An 18,182-nucleotide genomic window follows, 5' to 3' on the forward strand; every position below is an offset into this window, starting at 1 on the left:
GTTCCACAGAATCAGGGAGTCCCAGCAAAGGGAAGTCTTACACGGGCCTGGGGAAGAAGTGTCGGCTGATGAAGACGGTGCAGACCATGAAGGGCCATGGGAACTACCAGAATTGCCCGGTCATGAGGCCGCACGCCCCACACTCAAGCTATGGCACCTACGTCACCCTGGCCCCCAAGGTCCTGGTGTTCCCCATCTTCGTTCAGGTGAGCTGATGGCCGACCCCAAGGGCTCCCTCTGGAGGAGGTGAGAAAGAATAGGGTCCTTCACTCCGGGACTCAGAGATGGGACCTCGTTCCAGGACTGAGGACCCCCTTTTGGGAAAGACAAATAGCTTTAGGGGCTCAGGATTCTGGGGGTTATACTGAGGGAGCAGAGGTTTCCGGGAGGAGGAACAGGAGAGTGGGGGCAGGGAAGCTCAGCGGCAAGCGGGTCCCCCCCTCCCCTCCCCCTCCCCCTCCCCCTGCCCTTTCTCTGGGGCCATTGCAGACACGCTACAGCTGCTGGTTGTATTGTCACAGGGCCTGTGTGCTGAGGGTTCTGCTTCCTGGCTCCTCCAGTGCTTTGTTGTTTGGAGATGACCAAGGGAGAGAGCCTCGAGGTCTGGCATCTTGTCTGGCCATCAGACATCTTAGCAAACATGTCTGGCCGGTACTAGCTGGTGGCCTGAGATTATTTAGATCTCCCTTCTCCTACTTTTCTCTCTTTTTCCTTCTCTTCCTCCCCATTTCCAAACCTTTATTTATTCTATCACCCAGTTATAACCAATGTGAGCATTTAGATATCTTTCCTGTGCATATACATATTTAAGAAAAACCCAGACAGATCTTATTGTATGTTTTATATCCTGTTGCCTTTTTTAAACAAGAATTGCAGCATGAACATTTCCTACATCATTAAATAAATTCTTTGAGTCTGTGTCTTGTACCGGTTGGACACTACTATATGGATGTACCATATTTATTTAACCAGTTCTCTATTCTGTTCAGACACTTGTGTTATGTCTACTCTTTTGCTATTGTAAATAACTCTGTGACGAAGATCCTCATGCATGAATTGCCTCTTGGATTATTTTCCTTGGGGGAGATTCCAAGAAGCGAAATGACTGGGCTATGGGTCATAAACATCTTAAAGGCTCTTTATGCATATTTTGAAAAATTGCTTTCCAGAGAGACTCTTAGTTTATCCTCTCATCAGCAACCTAGAGGGGACATGGCCCCAAGAGCTTCATTTCTGACCATGCCTGCCTTCTCTGGCGTCCCATTCTGGGCCTGTCACTGGCCAGTGGATCTTAGAACTCATACTTTTATAGGACGCTCACAACGCAACTCTGGCAGGTGACGCGCCTCTCCCCAGACAACTCCGTGGGCAGGGTCTGCCCTTTGCCTTTCTCTGGGTCTCTTTTCTTTCTCGGGATGTAACCACAAAGGTCTTGGAATCCACGGGACTTATTTTTCATTTTCATTTTAAATTTTTACAAAAAAAATTAAAAATTAGTTTTTAAAAGTTATAAAAAACTTTTGAGTTGTAAAATATATAAACCAGAAATGGCATAACACTTAAATGCAGAGTTTAACGGGTAATTATAAAGCGGATATCGACTAAGAGAAAGGACTAGACCATTGCCACCACTCCAGAGGCTGTGTATCTCTCTTCCTGATTACGATGCCCCCTCCCCCCGAGACGTACCCACTAGCCTGACTTTATGATAATCATTTCCTAGCTTTCCTTTAGTTTTACCACCTATATGTGCTTTCCTAAATGACTTCTTTTTGAATATTGCTTAATGAAACCATATCTCATATCTTCTTTTGGGCCTTGCTTCTCTTGCCTCACGTTACTTGTAAGATCCATCTTGGTTGTTGTGAGTAGTTGACATTTGTTTCGTTATCTTTCTTCCAGCACCTTGCTTGGTGTCAGGTGCCCAGAAACCATGTTATAAATGTGCATTCACGAGGATAAGCCCTGCTGGGTAGTCCAGAGCTTAGGGAGTTTTCTTCAGGCTGCGTGGGGGCAGGGCTCCACCGTGGGTATGGGGCAGGGTCATGTGGTGGGGTGAGAGGTTTGGGTGAGAATTGGTCCCTGGGAACTGACAGCTGAGAAGGACTCAGTGAACTCAAGTGTGTTATGAATGTAGAGCGGGGACTGGCCTGGCCTTGAAGGGACTCAGGTGACCAAATCTGGCATGAGGCTCTCAGGATACTGCCAGAGGCGTCCTGAGAGCCTGGGCCTGACAGCATGAACAGGACAGATGGGGGAATGTGGGGGCCGGGAGCGCCCAGGAGCTCGGTGCAGTGGGGGAGCTGGGGCGGGCGCGGGTGGTAGGGTCGGGAGGGGGTGGGGAGGATGGCATAGGCCGACCATGTGGTTGGACTTCCTGCAGCTAGTGTGTGAGGGCTGGTGGGGAAGGTAGCAGCAGCCGTTCCGCCCAGGATGAGCGTCTCTGTCTTTCTGTTTCTGTCTGTGTATGAGGGGGCGTGTGGGCTCTGGGGGTGTTGGGGCAGGGCTAGCGGTCTTCTGTGGCTGGCTTTGGCAGGCTGCCTCCCCCTCCCCCTCCCCTTCCCTCCCCCTCCCCTCCCCCTCCCCCCCATCTCCACCAGGCCTCTTTGAACTGTCCTCTTTGTTTTCAGCCTTTAGATCTCTGTAACCCTGCCCGGACCCTCCTGTTGTCGGAGGAGCTGCTGCTGTACGAGGGGAGAAACAAGGCTGTTGAGGTAAGACACTCACGTTTCCCGGGTGGGGTTTCTGGTGGGCTTCATCGGCCATCCTCCAGGCCCCTAACTTTCCTCTCTTCCTGATGGTCTCAGAATTGTACAATCGGGGTAGAAAAGACCGGAAAAGGCCTCCATGCCCTCTTTACCAAATGACTACCCAGCTTTTTTTGGTATATTTCCAGTGATGGGGAACTCGCCACCTCTCAAAGCGACAGAGTCCATCTTTGATGGTTAGAGAGTTTTCCCAACCCCTAATGACGTTCCACTGTTTATCCCAACTTCCTCTAAGGAGCAGGAGAGATGGCATTTCACCCCAGCTGTGATGAACGACTTTGTGGGTGAGAAGATTAAAGCTGTTAGCCAAAGAGAATTTTTAGAAGAGCACCCGTTACCTGGGTTTTTGGGTGTATATTAACCCAAATCCCAAATCCTCTTCTGAGGGATAAGTCTGTGATCTCTCTTTGGGCTCTAGCTCTGCCAGCAGAGGCCTGGGTGTGTAGGTCATGCTACTTTTCCTGGGAGCTGGTCCCGGCTTATCTCTAACTGGGGGGATTTCACTCGCCTACACCATCCCCAGAGCTGGCCAGGTTCCGGCTCAGTCTCACAAGTTTAAATCTACTTGGGAACAGAAGTTGGAGCCCTGGGGTCTGACTGGGCTACCTGAGAGGCTTGAAGAGAGGGTAGGGGGCTTGCCTTCAATCAGGCCCTGATTCAGAGCTGGCAGCATGGCTTGGCTGAGTTGAGTGGCAGCTTGGGGTGGTGGAAAGATCAGGAAACTTGGAGGCAGAAGGCATGTAGCCAGCTCTTGCTCCGCTGCTGGTTCACTTACGACTTCTTCCTTCTTCCTCAGTCTTCCCATCAGAACAGTGGGTGTGTGTGTGTGTTTGAGGCAGCAAGGGCAGGGTCTGAGGTCAGCTGATCTCTAAGGGCCCCTTCAGGCTCAGCATTCCGCGACATTTTGTGTAGTTGTGGCTAAAGCAGGCTGCTTTTGTTCTGTTTGTGAAACAAGCAGACCAGAATTCATGTTTTCCAAATGAGCGCTGTCTTTCAGGGGCGCTCCCTGGGGAGACTGCAGGATTATTTCTACCACACTGGTGTTGCTTACCACATTTCTGGACCTCCTCTTCGGGAACTTTCTTAAGAACCTTGGCATAACTTCTGAATTGCCTCTGTGGGAGTAAAACTTCATCTGTTGCGGGGGATTTGGGTTTTAGGAACGAGAAGTCCTTTGGAGCTATGCTTGGTGAATAAGTGTGCGGTGGAGCTCAGTCAGGTAGCCAAAGGTCAGAAACTGAGGTGTGGCTATAAACTCACAAGACTCAGAAGAAGGCAGTTAGAAATGGCAGCCACCGTGGAACACATTCATATGTCTCAATGTGCTCTTTTCTTCCCCTACTCACTCACCATTAAGGCTGCAAACCTTGAGCACTTGTTATTTGTCCTCACTGTGCAAGTTTTCCATACTTGATCCCAGTTAACTCTCGCAGCTCCCCGAGGAGAGGCACGTTTGTCCCGACTCAGTAGATGAGGAAACCGAGGCTCCAGTGAGATTAACTAGGACCTGAGGGTCTCAAGACTCCTAAAAGGTGGAGCCATGATTAGCACTTGGGATCTCTCTGGCTCAGCAGTTCTTTCCAGGATCCCATGCCGGCTCTGGTGTGTTTGTTTAAAAACAAACTAACAAACACAAGCTGAAGCCAGGGCCTGATGATAGTTAAAATCTGTCCAAAAGCTCTTTGCCTAGTGGGTCTTTGGAGCCCTAGAACTAAGAAACGCCTTTTGACGGTTGAAAGAAATGATTTGAAGACAAGGAAAAATAGTGCATTTCTTTTTCTTGAAATATGATAGGAAGTAAATATGTGGCTCTTAGTAGCCTGTCGTGTTATTCAGGCCAAAAATATAAACCAATTCAAGCGGGGTTTGGAGAAGTTCAGAGAATCGCATCGTGGCTGGGCCCTCAGGAGCCGTCCATTCTAACTGCTTCCCTGTAACTTTCCAGCTGATCGTTTTCCAGCCTGTTCTTGAGTCTGCTGAGGGAGCCCTCCCGGCAGTGGTTCTATTACCAGAGAGCCCTAAATTGTAGAAAGTTCTCCCTGGTGCTCGACAGAAATCTTTGTTCGTGGAACGTTCCCCCTTGGCTCGTTGTCCCTTCTCTTCTCTGGGCATGCTCCGTGAGCTGATCCAATCCCACACCGTGAACTGTCCTCATCACACGCCCTCCCGGAAGTCGCCAACTTGATTAACGTGCCCTGAGATCAAATCAGCGTTTTGGTACAGCCTCATTTCTACATTCAAAGAATGGTTACTGAGCGTCTACGATGGAGCCAGGCCCTGTGCTGGAGGTTCCAGGAGTCCTATGGGGCACAAGACAGACATGCCCTCACTTTACACACTGACTCAGGCACCAAGGCCTTTGCTGCAAACCCTGCCCTCAGGCAAGATTCCTCCGAGGAAGCTTGGTTAGGACCACGTGGGATTAGTGATCCTTCAAGTCGCAAGGATTTCCTAACCAAGCGATTCCTCTCCTCTTGAGCCTTTGGGAAAACAGCTGTGTCCCTGGAGCAAGTGTGGGGAAGACAGCTGGAGGCCCCCAGGGCCTGCTGTGGGAAGCAGAAGGTAACTGGGCTGTGGAGATGGGTGTCTCTGCACTGCGGGCTGCTGTGGCTCCCGCCGGGAGCAAGGCCCGCAGGGTGCTGGTGAGACGGGAAAGGGGCCCACCTGCCCTCCCCTGGCACCCTTGCCTCTCTGCCCTGTCTCCCGCTGTGCGCCAGCTCTGTCCTTTCCCTGACCCGGCTTTTGGGGAAATTCTTCGTTCAGGCCTTAATCACTTCCTGTCTAGACCACATTCTCAGCTCTGGGAATCTGGGCCAGAGCAGCGACCTGGGTCTTTTCTCACCTTGCTTGTGCCTCTTCTCCACTTGCCATCCATCCAGCCCTCTCTGGGCCTGGGTTGTTTTTTGAATTTTTAGCCTCCTGAAGACTATCTCCTCTGACCCTTCCTCTGCCAGCTTCCCTGTGGGTCCAGAGACCACTTCCAGGTTTCTACTGAGTGGGTCGGGGGAGCCTGAGGGTTTGTCTTGTGCTCGCCTAGTGTAGAACTTTCTCCTTTCCACTGATTGGATGTTGAAGTCTTCTTCTCAGACAACCAACCCCTAAACTCCTCCTGAACTCTGAGATCATTTTCTTCCCTTCCCTTAACTTCATGTTTCTGTCTCCTTTGTTCCTCATTTTTGGTCCCTGCTTGGATTCTTTCACATTCAGGGACAGGACAACTGTAGGCATATTGCTACCTCACCATATTGTGAGAGCTTTGGGGTCAGCCAGACCTGGGCAATGGTCTCTGGCTGTGTAGCCTTGGACAGGTCACTTAACCTCTCGGTGCTGTAGGGTCCTCACCTATACATGAGGGCAATGATGTTAGGTACAAGTGAGGAGCCACTGAGCAGAAAGTAAGTGCTCAATAAATGGAGGCTTCTGTGGGCTATGTTGGGTCAGGGCTGTGATGGGAAGGGGTTTGGAGAGAGACACTGCCAGGATGCCTTCCAGCCCAGGGTTCAGGAGCCCTTGTGTTTGGTCCCCGTTAGATAAGCCAGAGCCCCTGAATGCCTCCTGCTCAAGAATGCCCTCTATCGTCTCTGTGGCCCAGATTCCCTCAAACCTCTGTTTGCCATGTAGTCCTTTGAAAAACACTTATGTATTTTTAAATTATAAAAGTAACAGATTCTCATTGCAAACTAATGCAAATTAAACAGAAATGTATAAAGTCAAGTCCCATTCCCCACATTGAAGACTGTGATGAGTATTTTAGACATTAAAAAATGTATAAATACCGACAGATTTACAGTTTGGTTTTACGAAGTTGGATTATACGCTAGGTATTTTTTGAACATTGCACTATTTCGATTTATGATGGACAGATTTCCATTTCTGCCCACATAGCTCTACTTTATTCTTTCAATAGCTGCATAAAATTCTACCACATGAAGGTAGCATAATTTAGTTTATCCATCCTCTCTTAATGGGTGTTTATGTTCTTTTTTAAAATTACAAAAATTTGTAATGCTGAGAACATCCCTACATGTTCATATTTATATGTCCTTGTAAGTATTTCTATAGGCCAGAGTCATAGAGGTGGAGTTGTTAGGTCATCTTTAACAGTCTGACAGCTAAATGTCAACATGTTGGCTTTCTAATCTTCGGCAACAATCCAGCACACGCTCACTGTGGCCCTTCGTAGTGCATGCCGACCTTCCAGCGGACTCTTCTTACCCCAGATGCGATGAAATGTCAGATTTTGACACCTCAAAGGGAATTCCACATAATTAATAATATTTTGTTTTCTTCGGAGAATCTAAAATAGGGTTTTTATTGCTTTTGACTAAAGGCCACCGCAGGATTTACAAAACAAAGAACAGTGTACTCTTTACTGGCATTAGAGGATCAAGTGGATTTTTTTTTTAGCATGAAAATATGTTGAGCATGCCTGATGGTTTACCTATAATGTCTAAAAATATCTTTCTCCTCTATTTTTGGAGCAGCTAGTGCATAAAAGAGATTAAAGTTCTGTGCATGTCTGTGTTGGAGCATAAGTAACTGGCTTTTTCTTGAACTGATTGTGCATGAACACAGTTAAAATTATCTGCAAGGAATTTGGTAAGGATACTCACATTGCATGATGCTTCAAATTCACTGTCTACATAGACCTTGTGAAAGAAGCCTGTAGGGAGCTGGGCAGGGACGTTCCCCCCTGTTTGCACAGATGAAAAAAACTGAGGCAGAAGGGATTCAGCAGACTTAACCAAGTTTTCACGGCTACTTAGTGGGGCAGGTGCCTCGACTTCTGACTCCAAGTCCAGTGCTCTTTCAGCCAGACATTCAGAGGAGAATGCAAGCAAATGTGGCACATCCTGCAGCTCAAGGGTGGCTCCAAGCCAAGGGCACTGGGCTGGAGATTCCAGAGGCGTTTGGTCAGAGAGGTGGGCCTGCGGGGTGTCAGGCTGTTGAGAGGCTGGCAGAGGCCGTCTGGCATGGAGGATGAGGATGAGGGCTGATTTTTGTTCTGTTATTTTTTCCTACTGTGAGGAGTAGGCAAAAGGGCAGTCTTGACTGCAGGTCAGGTCTCTGCCCTTGGCTTAGGCCACGCTGAGCATCTGCTCCTGGTTATGCCCGAGATGATGGAGACTTGTTACCTGGACTCCCAGGGGAGGCTGTGGCTTCTGGCCTCTGGGACAGCAGAACAGCGAGCTCTGTTTGCTCTCTCCCTGTGCAGGTGACGCTGTTTGCCTACTCTGACCTGCTGCTCTTCACCAAGGAGGATGAGCCAGGCCGCTGCAATGTCCTGAGGAACCCCCTCTACCTCCAGAGCGTGAAGCTGCAGGAAGGTGAGTGCATGCCCGAGATGCCCTGGACTCCTCTGCACTCTCCCTGAGTCCTCTTGCTCTGGGCAGCATGGATGGGATGTGTGCCCCTAGGTCTGGTTCGCAGACACTGGCGTTCCAGTCTAGGCTGGCAGGCCCCCGTACACCCTGAGCTTTACCGGGAGGCTTCTGCTCCAGTGAGGTTTCAGGGAGGCTTGGGAGTGGAGTGGGAAGAGCGCTGGGTTCAGACAGACCTGTGTTCAAATCTTGGCTCCGCCCCTCACTACCTGTGTGACCTCTGGCAAGTTCCTCAACCTCTCTGAGCCTGTTTCCTCATGTGTAAGTGAGGACACCAATAGTATCTCAGAAGGTTTTTGTGAAGATTAAATTAGGTCGTTTATGCAAAATGGCTGGCCCACACTGTGTGCCCAGGCAACACATCCGGGACAGGAGCACATGGGAGGGTGAAGTGAGTCTCGACCCCACGCTTGCCACGGTGCCCTCCCCTCCACTCGGGAATGGGAAACCAGCGGGAGTATCTGTCGAGTGGTTTGGTTTGGCGCCTGAGGTCTCTGCTGAAAGGGGCTCAATTTCCTCTCCCAGATTATGAAAACAACACCAGACCTGTTTGAGCATGGGTGACAGGGGCAGGGAGGAAAATATTACCCAGTGAAAGAATTCTGTTTTGACGGGTTTTGCTCCAGGAAAACTTCCTGCCTGTTTGCAAACCCGGCCTGCGTGCTCGGTGCCCCCGCTGTTCTTCCTCCTTAGAAACCCAGGCCGTGTGAGAACCTCCATTCTCGCAGCCCCACAGGAAGTCGCTTACAACTTCTCCTTCTCTGCCTCTGGCTTTCTCCTGCCCACTGACCACGGCGGCCACTGAGGGGAAAAAGCAAGTCACCTTGCTTGGGGCCAGCCTCTCCTGCAGGGTGGGCTGGGCCTGACCAAGGTCATGGGGAGGAGCAGCCCTCTGAGCAAGTTCAGCTGAGATCCTGGCATTCCAAGGAGCCCCCCAGTACCCGCGGGAGCGGGGCGGGCGAGAGCTGCAGTGACTCTGCCCTTGGCTTCCCCGCTGCCCTGCCCCTCCCTCTGTCCCTCACGCCCAGCTTCCCCTACACACCCATTCGCCCGTCCCTCCCACCCCTCTGCACACACATGCACTGCCCACCCCCAGCTCCCACTATCTAGGACCCAGTCAGATTTGAGGGGTGCTGGTGGGGGGCTGTGCTCGGTAATCCACACTGATTGATTATAAGAACCATCACACAAGTCGGGCTCATCACACAAGTCTGGGGCCTGCAAGCCCAGGACCCTGGGCTGCTCAGCCTCCTGCTGAAAGGAGGGAGGGGGAAGAGGGCTTTCAAACTGGCTGAGCATTGGGTGCGGGTTGGGAGCGACAGGGCAGAGGAAGAGCTGAGGGCAGCAGCTGGGGGCGTGAGGGCCTGGGCGGGCTTTGCTGCTGACGTGTGGTGTGGCTTCAGCTGCTCCTTTCTCCCTTTTCTGGGCTGCGGTTTTTCTGACTGTGAAAGCAGGCTTGGGCAGTCCATTGTGTTCCCTCCCAGACCTGACGTGCCCACATGGACCCCGAGGTTGCTCTGAGAGGCTGGACAGTGCTCATTTGTCTGGTCCCCACCCCTAGGCCGGGTGGGGGGAGTCCGCTGGGAATTGGTTGGATCTTCCTCTCCTGGAGGCCCCAACCTAAGGCTTGAAGCGAGAGGCAGGGTAAGCACCATCTTCCACTGGGCGGCAGCTGGTCAGGGTGGGTGGCGTGAGGCCTTGGGGGGTGGCAGAGAAACCTCCCGCCTGCCGGGTCGCATGTGAGCGCCAGCCTGTGCGGGCATGGCCTCCTGGGGCCGGAGACTGTGGGTGGCCAAGACCAGCCCTGCTCAGGAGAGATGATACAGCCATTGGAGCCTATTGGGTTGGCACGTGAGGGGGTCTGTGTGTGTGTGTGTGTGTGTGTGTGTGTGTGTGTGTGTGTGTGCGTGCACGCGCCTGTCCTGGCTGGCCGGGCAGTTGTTCTGGTGCGAACTGTCTTGCCTTTCTCCAGCGGTGTCAGTCAGCAAACACAGCGAGTGTGGCTTTCCACGGAGCCAAGGAGCTGCTGGGAGCGAAGGAAATGGCTCAGAGACACTGAGCACTCAAGGTGCACATTCCAATGCTTAGATGTCTTTTCAGGCACTTGTGGGGAGCCCTTGCCTCCTCCCCTGCCCCCACTCCCTGAGACAGCCTTGGGGGTCCCGGGGTTTGCAGAAGTCCGGTGACCACCTCTCCAGCTGTCGGAGTTGGAGCCGCAGGACCCGGTGTCCTGAGTCCTGGCGCCCGCACTCCTGCCCGCCTCCCCGCACCCCCAGAGACTCGCTGCAGCAGCAAGGGCCTGAGCGAGGCTTTTAAGAGATGCATTTGGGGCCTCAGCTGGAGCTTCTCTTGGCAGGATGGTCTCTGATTAACACTGCTCATGACTCCTTAGGTTTCTTGTCTCTTTCAAATCAACATGTGTGGAAAGTTCAGTTTGGGGCGGAGAAGATGGTGAACAAGGAGCACGCCCAGCCTTTCCTGCAGGCTGGGGCTGGCGAGGGCTGTTCCCTGGCCGAGGAGGATCTGCCCCACCCAGGGACCAAGGACTCCCTTGTGTGACATGCCTGATGTGTGCTTGGCTCTGCTGGCCAAGCCTACTTCCAGAGCTGGGCACGGGCACAGAACATCGTGGGTGCCCAATGACTGTTTGTTGGGTGAATGAGTGTAGGACCCAAGGGAGATGGGAAGCGTGGCCTCAGCTTGGGGGCTGGGGTGCACTCCTCCCTCAGGGCTCCCGGCTGGTGGCCACTTAAACCTTGCCCGCCCTCCTCCTGCCCAGCTTCCCCCGAGCTTCAGCAGGGCTGAATGGCAGTGTAATGGGAACAGGCGGAGAGCTGGCGGAGAGCTGGCGCTAACAACTGGGACATCTCCGGTCAGCCGGGGCCCATTGTGGTCTCTTCCTGCCTCTGCCGCCCACTGGCTTTGCTGTTCTTTGTGTTTCTGCCTCCCGGGTGGCCAGTATCCCACCCACAGTGTGTCTTCCTGACCTGCTGTGGTCTCTCAGGATGGCCTGGAAATGTCCAGCTGATTCTTGGGTTCACCATCCACCCTGAGGAGCCCAGGAGCCCCATCTTGGAAACTCAGCTGCTTAGGTCCCGGCTGCTGGAACACTTGGAGTTAAATTTAGTCAGTTGACATTTTCTGAGCACCTCGTCAGAGCCCACCTCAATGCTGGCCGCCAGGGTGAGAGCAGAGGACGAGACACATACATTCCCACCTCCGGAGCGCATGGCCAGGTGAAATGACAGATGAGTAAACCGGGAGAGGGACAGAAGTGTGACATAGTGGTCAGAACACAGGCTTTGGAGGCAGGCGGCCCTGGGTTCAAGTCTCAGCTCTGTCACTTGCCCACTGCATGCCTTCTGCAAGTTGTTTTCCTTCCCTGGGCCTCAGTTTCTGCATCTGGAAAATGGAGACAACAGCCCTCCTGGCCTGTCTCACAGGTGGAGAGGACTTGGTAACTGGTTGATCTGGGGATCTCAGACCAGACTTGACAGAGCTCTGGGAAAATGACAGAGGGGTCAGACCTGGGCCAGGAAGCCATCTCTGGGCTCCCCCCAGCCCATGACTGGGGATCACCCTTGCATAGCCCATGGTCCATGGCCCACATTCCTTGATGGGAAAGAGGGTTCACCCAGGAACCAAATGGCTCCTTGTTAAATTTCAAAATGGTGAAAGTGGTTGGAGTGTTGGATGGAAAGCCCGAATGTGTGCTGCCTCACTGTCCCTTTTCCTTTACACCCGCCCCCATTTCCACACTCTGGGAAGTCCAGAGCCCAGTCCAGTGTTTTGGAAGGGTTTCTGGTGGAGCTGAGGTTTCTCTCCTGGGTCAGCCACGCTGCAGCCTCCTTTTCTGCAGCTGCAGCTCCTTACAGGCACCCTTGGCTCCTGAGCCTTGCTGTCCTTTTATGAGGCTCTGAGCCATGCTGAGTGCTGCCCCCGTTCTGTCCTTCTCCCGAAGTGCTGCCAGCACAAGGCCGTGACGTGGATTTCAGTGAAGGTGTGCAGATTTCAGTGAAGGTGTGCAGTAACGCAGGGGTGCGATGGTGGGGTGTCACGGCACAGAAAAGTTTCAAGGCGATCCATCAGCGATCCCTCGCCACTGGAAATATGTCCTAGACTGCATCACCCAACCTTGGCCTCCTGTCTCCCTGAGGATCCCATCTACCTGGCTTTCCCCTCCCTTCTAGAACCTGCTCTTCTCTCACTGCCAGCTTCTAAAACCCAAAATTCTGTTGTTTTCTTACACAGATCTTTCTGTTTCTCCCTTGGCACTAAAGTCTGCTTCTGGAAAGTCAAGGAAACGTCCCAGTGTGTTTTCTTAAACAAAAGAAACCACCTCCCCTTGTCTCCACCCTCAGCAATGCAAGGAACTGGCAGAAGCTTTGAAATTAGAGGTTTCTTAAACACGATGGACTTCTTAGGCAGGGCTGCCCCCTGCCCCCCAACCCATCTCTAGGTGGGGAGAAGCAGAAGGATTTATTCTACTTCCAAAGCAAACCCCCATTTACTTATGAGCTATTTTTATCTGGCCCTGGCTGGCATTCCTGGCCTTAGGGATAGATTTGCCCAGGAAACTGCCCATATGCTTGCTCCAAGGGGGCCTGGCCTCCACCCACATGAGGACCTCACTCACTACTTTTCTCAGGAATAGGCTTGACCCACCGTCTCTGTTTTTCCCTTGCCACCTTTACTTTGCAACGCAGTTTGGTTTTTTTTGACAATTTCTTTGATTCAAGTATATGTTGAGGGTTCTGCGTTGAGCCCAGCACTAGTCCTGTTTCCTTGAGGGGACAGGGGGCTGGGTAGGGCCTACGTGGTGGGCTTTTGAGAGGCGGGTGTGTAGTGGTTCGGAGCGTGAGCTCTGGGACCAGGCTTCCCGGGTGTAAATCTGGGTTCTTCCCCCTTCTACCTGAGGCATGTTACTCACCCCCTGTGCCTCAGTTTTCTCACATGAATCATGGATGATAGTGACCCCTGCCTCATAGGGGTTGTTGTGAGTGTCGAGTTTATGCACGTGAAACATTTGGCGCTGTGGTTGGCACACAGTACTGGGTACTCTAAAGCTCTATGGCAGTTTAAGCATTTGCTGTTATGTGTGCTGTATGATTGCTTCCCTCTAAAAGGATGACCTGCCTGGTGAGGTCGAGTGCTTGAAATACAGGAAGTTCCTAACCAGCCCTGGCCTGTGCTCAGATGAGTGGCCCACGGGGAGTGCTGCCAGGTTCCGAGGAGCAGCCTGCAGCGGTCAGGGAAGGCCACCTGGAGGAGGAGGCGGGGCTTCCTCACAGTTGCCATCCCTTGAGCACAACTTGTGCTTCTCCATCTCCATGCCTTTGCCCATGCTGTTCCCTCCTCCCGGAGTGCCCTCTCTTCCCATCTTGAGTTCAAGCTCAAAAGGGTCCCCCTTTTGTCAGGAAGCCTTCCCTGACAGCTGTGGGTCATCTCTTGGCTCTTGTGTTTCTGAAGCAGGCTGACCAAATCATCTTCCGCCTTAGGGTAGGTATCCCGCCTCAGCTTCTCTGCCGGAGGAGCGGGGAGTGGCCGACAGGCCCTCCCAGCTGCCTCCCAGGTGGAGAGGTTTTTGTGAGTGGTTGAGTTTGGGATTCTAGACCAGGGGTGAGAAGGCTCTAGGAAAACACACTGAGGGGTTGGGCCTGGGCTGGGAAGCCATCTCTGGGCTCCACCCAGCCCGTGATTGGGGATCCCCCTGCATAGCCCATGCATTCCTTGGTGGCTCCTTGTTGAATTTCAAAATGGCAAAGGCAGTTGGAGTGTTTAAAAGAAAACCCAAGTGTGTGCTGCCTCCGTGTCCCTCATCGCAGGGGGCATGGAGAGGAAGAGGCCTCCTGGGATGGATGACAGCTCCCTGTACCCCAGTGCTTGATGCCCAGAGGGTGCTCCTGGCTACCTCTCATGGGGTGAGAGCTCAGTATTCCTTGGGTCAGGCTGACCTGCAGGCAAAGGCCTTACAGCTGTGTCTCAACCTAATTAGATATTAAGTGGGCTTTCCTCCAGAGACTTCCCTGCCCCTCTCTTCCTCTTTTTACAGGAAGTACCACACACAGCCCTCTGGGTGAGAGAGCTGGCTGTGCTTAAGCAAACAGTTGAGACTCTGTAACCAATTCTAAAGCAAGTCTTACCTTTTGTTCCCTCAAAGGTTCTTCAGAAGACCTGAAGTTCTGTGTGCTGTATCTAGCAGAGGTGAGTCCTTCCCCCTGAATCTGAGGAGAGAGGTCTGTGTCCTGGTGCTTGAAGGGAGATGTTGGGCCGGGTTCTAGTGCAGGTTCTGACGCTGCCTCCACACCAACTCCTGCCGTGGCTCCGGGCAGGTCCAGAGTGGCAGTGTCCTGCTCTGTGGAATGGGAGCAGCAACCCCCGCCCCTGTGTCTCTCACCTCTGTGTAGAAGAGCAGTGGACGTGAAGGTGCTTAGAGGGGACAGAAGGACACTGTGGTCTCCTGCTTAGGACTTCCTGGTCTCCAGCCCCTGCAGGGGCCACAGTGAGGGTGTGGCCTGAGAGCCAGGCATCACCCTATTCATTTGGTAGTCCTTCCTCTAGAGAGTGCCCTGATTCTTGTGCCCACCTCTTTCCTCCTCTCTTTCTAGAAGGTACCACCTATGTCCCCTCCTGCAGGGTCTTGTCAATGTTTCAAAAGGCCTGAAGGTAACTGTACCCTTACCTGGGCCAGATAATACAGGTCAAAGAAGCCATCTAGCGTCTGTGTTTTGGGTTGGAGTGATACCCACTCAGTGTGACTGGTGTTCCTCAATTCCTCAGACTGGTTATCTCAGTCTGATCAGAAGCTCAGCTAGACGGTGCGCCTTTGCTGAGCAAAATGGGGGCAAACAGCTTATTGCTTGATGTGGTTTGGGAGATAAAATATCATTACCAGGGGTTTAATCAAAGAGGGCCTTGGTGATGAAAAAGTTGAGAGCCACTGAGCCATACAGATCTTTTCAATTTTCAGCAAATTTTCTAATCCAGCCTTGTACCTCTACTCATATGAGTCTGCTACCAGTTCCAAGCAGGGATTTATTAGACCCTTTCCTTTACCCAGTAACAGTCCTGGGAAACTGCCTATTCTGTGGGAGAATCTACACTGGCCACACGTTATGGGTGAGGCCTGGTCTACACCGGCTGGCCAAGAGGAGTACACCATTTTGAGAAGGAATTTGCATGTTGTTTGTGATTGGAAAATCATTCCTTCAGTTCCTGGCTAAGATAGGAGGTGCAGGGCTTCAGGCGAGTCCCTTGGGTGAACACAGACCCCTGAGGACAAGACAGTTGATGAGAAGTTAGCTTCAGGGGACAGCAGGGAGTCCAAAGGACAGTGGACCTTGTCAGAGCTGAGCCGGGGACCCCTGGCAGCCTAGAATGGCCACTTGAGGTCCAAGAAGGCATTGATGTCCTCCCCTGTGTCAGCATATCCCCACCGGGCGCAGGAAATAGCTGGTGGAGACCCTTCAGGGCCGGCGTGAGTTCATTTCCCCGGAGCCGAGCGAGCAGCTTAGGAGAAGCTGTGAGGCAGCCTGGGAAGAGTCAGAGCATTTGCCTCCCCAGCCTCACCCATCTGGATTCCAGTTCTCTCCAGCGGGGCCTGAAATGAGGCTCCAGGTTCTTTAATGCAAGACAGCTTCCTGCCAGGCTGGGGTTATTTTTCCCAGAGAAAAGCACTTCTGCTCCTTGGTTTCCAGGGAGCTGTGACCTCCTACCCCTCCAAAGATTGACGAAGGGATATTGATCCGGGGCCTTTTATTTCAGTAAAGTGTCAGGTGATCTGGCCCCAAGGGGCTGGGTGTTTGAAGCTCACAGGCAGCTGGAAGCCTCTCTGTTCTCTTAATGGGCTGCTCTTTACGAGAGGCATGTCTGTATCACAGGGAAGGCAAGATCCCTGCTTGCCCTGTGGCCTGGAATAGGCTTGACAACAGTGGTTTTGGAACCCATGGGGAACCCCAGACTCACGTCTTAGTTGGAATTCCCAGCAAGTGGTTTCTCTTCATTGCCTAGCAGGCAGGTAGTGTCCAGAGAAAAACCAGGGCAGGGCAAGAGAGTCAAGATTTGGGGACAGTTTTCCACTCTGCATTGAGAAAGCCCCAACTGCCTGGGGGGCAGCAGCTCTGATTGTTCCCCCAGCAGTAGGTCCTGGTTAGTTATCAAGTGGGTGGGATTGTTCTGAGCAGTCCTTGGCCCTGGCCTCTATTTCCCTGGACAGGTGTCCCTCAGCCCCTACAAATCCATGGGACAGATGCAGCCCACGACTGGCTGTACCAGGGGCATCGGGTCAAAGGCCACATGGGTCTGGGACCATCCGCTAACTTGGAATTTGATCCTGGCTCCATTAATTTAAGAGTCTGCTCTTTGGGGTTAGGAAGACCTAGATTGGAATCTTGGCCCCACGGTTTCCTAACTGAGTGATCTTGAGCAAGTCACATACTCATCTCTGAACCAAGGCTGATGAGCCCTACCTTGTAAGGTTGTTGTAATGATTAAATGAGATTCAGTAAGATACTGTGTCCAAGTCACTTAGCACAGAACCTGCCACACGGTGAGTGCTCAATAAATGGTAGCTATTATTTCTGTCAGCTTCCTAACAGGGGGAGAGCTTTTCATATTCATTTACTCTCCATTAGAGACATCACCAATGATATATTGATCCTTTAAAATAAAAGCTAAGAGGAATATCTCACATTCTTTGTAATGTACCTATACTGTTAAACAAATGAGGCAAGATCAAAGGCTCTGGAGGAGGCGGAAGACAGACTTTGAATCCCTCCTCTCCTGAGACCTCCTGGGGCTGCTGACTTCACCTCTCTGAGCCTTAGTTTTCTCATCTGAAAAACTGTAACAGCTGTGTTTTTCCTTCCTCCCTATGTCATTGGGTCATTGGGAGAATTGAATAAAATGAGAGAACATTTGTCACAGCAAGCGAGCAAACGTAAATTGTAGTAGAAGAGGTTTTAGTTTTTACAAGGATAATATTAGTTCAGGAACAAGGAGGTTGAGGCAAGATGGGGGTTTTAAAGAAGGCAAGGGGAGCCATGTTTCTAGTTGGATTTGGGGATGCTCACGTTTGAATGCAGAGGTCTGGGCCCAGTGCTGTCGCATCTGGCGGGCTCTGTGCTTAGCTAACCACCCTGCAGTCAAGGAAGCCCTGCCTCTGAGTGAGTTTCGTGAGGATGCTTTCAGGGCAGCTTACAACCTTGACCTCGGAGCCTGATATTTGAGGGCACAGTGTCTATGAGTGTTGAAACTGAGGAGTCGGATCACAGAGTGGACCAAGAGAGACGGTTCACATGCAGGGACAGCCAGGCGGACAGTGGGGGCCCCTGATTTAGACAGATTTAGGCAGATGGAACTTCAGCCTCCCTGGAGGGAGCTGTCTCCATGCTCCCTCTCTTGGCCAGGCCAGCCTCCGAAACTCCAGGCAACACTTAGAGAGGAGCCTTGGGAGCAAGGCCCTCCCCAAAATGTGTGCCCGTCTAAAACAGCCAGCCCCACCCCCCAGCCAGGCCTAGGGTTATGTCCTTGGTGCCTCAGACGCCTTCTTGAGATCATGGATGGGAAGGTGCTTTTTAAAATTGATACTTAGATCAAGGGAATTATTATTAAGGCAGAATCCTGCTTCAGAACAGAAAGAGAGGAGGAAGTTGGGGCTCAGGGAGATAAAGGTAGAGGCAGGCCTGGGAGGCTCGGGCCAGGACCAGATTTGTGGAGTGATGGCCTTTCCAAGTGGGAAGGGACCACAGTCCCTGCCCCAACTCTCCCCTCGCAGGGGGAACACAGTGAGACAGGGAGCGGAGGGCCCTCTAGTCAGCTCCTGCCCCACCAGGCTTCTCCCTGGAGCATCTTGGGGTCTTTGCTGGGTGTGTCCTTCCCCTGCAGTGGGCTGGGGGTTCTGGGAAGTGGGGGGAATCGGTTATTAAGTGGGAGGATTGCCTCACCACATCCACTCAGTTCCCTGAAACCAAGAGGTGGGGCTTTCTTCCCTCTCTCCTCTGATGCTTTTAGGAAGAACAGCTTCTGAGCACTT

The 18,182-nt window shown here is 52.3% G+C and overlaps 1 protein-coding gene across 9 annotated transcripts in view; it reads left to right on the plus strand.

Moving 5' to 3' along the window:
* The window catches only part of RGS3 (regulator of G protein signaling 3), a 130,137-nt gene that overhangs the window by 45,707 nt on the left and 66,248 nt on the right, over positions 1–18,182 (plus strand). For 7 of the 9 annotated variants that reach the window (XM_059925384.1, XM_059925386.1, XM_059925390.1 and 4 more), the window contains 4 exons: positions 10–206; positions 2,631–2,714; positions 7,984–8,095; positions 14,310–14,353. In XM_059925384.1, the coding sequence (XP_059781367.1) occupies positions 10–206; positions 2,631–2,714; positions 7,984–8,095; positions 14,310–14,353 (437 nt within the window). Of the gene's footprint in view, positions 1–9; positions 207–2,234; positions 2,290–2,630; positions 2,715–5,267; positions 5,331–7,983; positions 8,096–14,309; positions 14,354–18,182 lie in introns of those variants that run through there. The other 2 variants (XM_059925389.1, XM_059925395.1) reach the window with 2 other exon arrangements.

The sequence above is a fragment of the Balaenoptera ricei genome, chromosome 6, assembly GCF_028023285.1.
Source record: "Balaenoptera ricei isolate mBalRic1 chromosome 6, mBalRic1.hap2, whole genome shotgun sequence".
In the NCBI taxonomy this organism is placed as follows: Eukaryota; Metazoa; Chordata; class Mammalia; order Artiodactyla; family Balaenopteridae; genus Balaenoptera; species Balaenoptera ricei.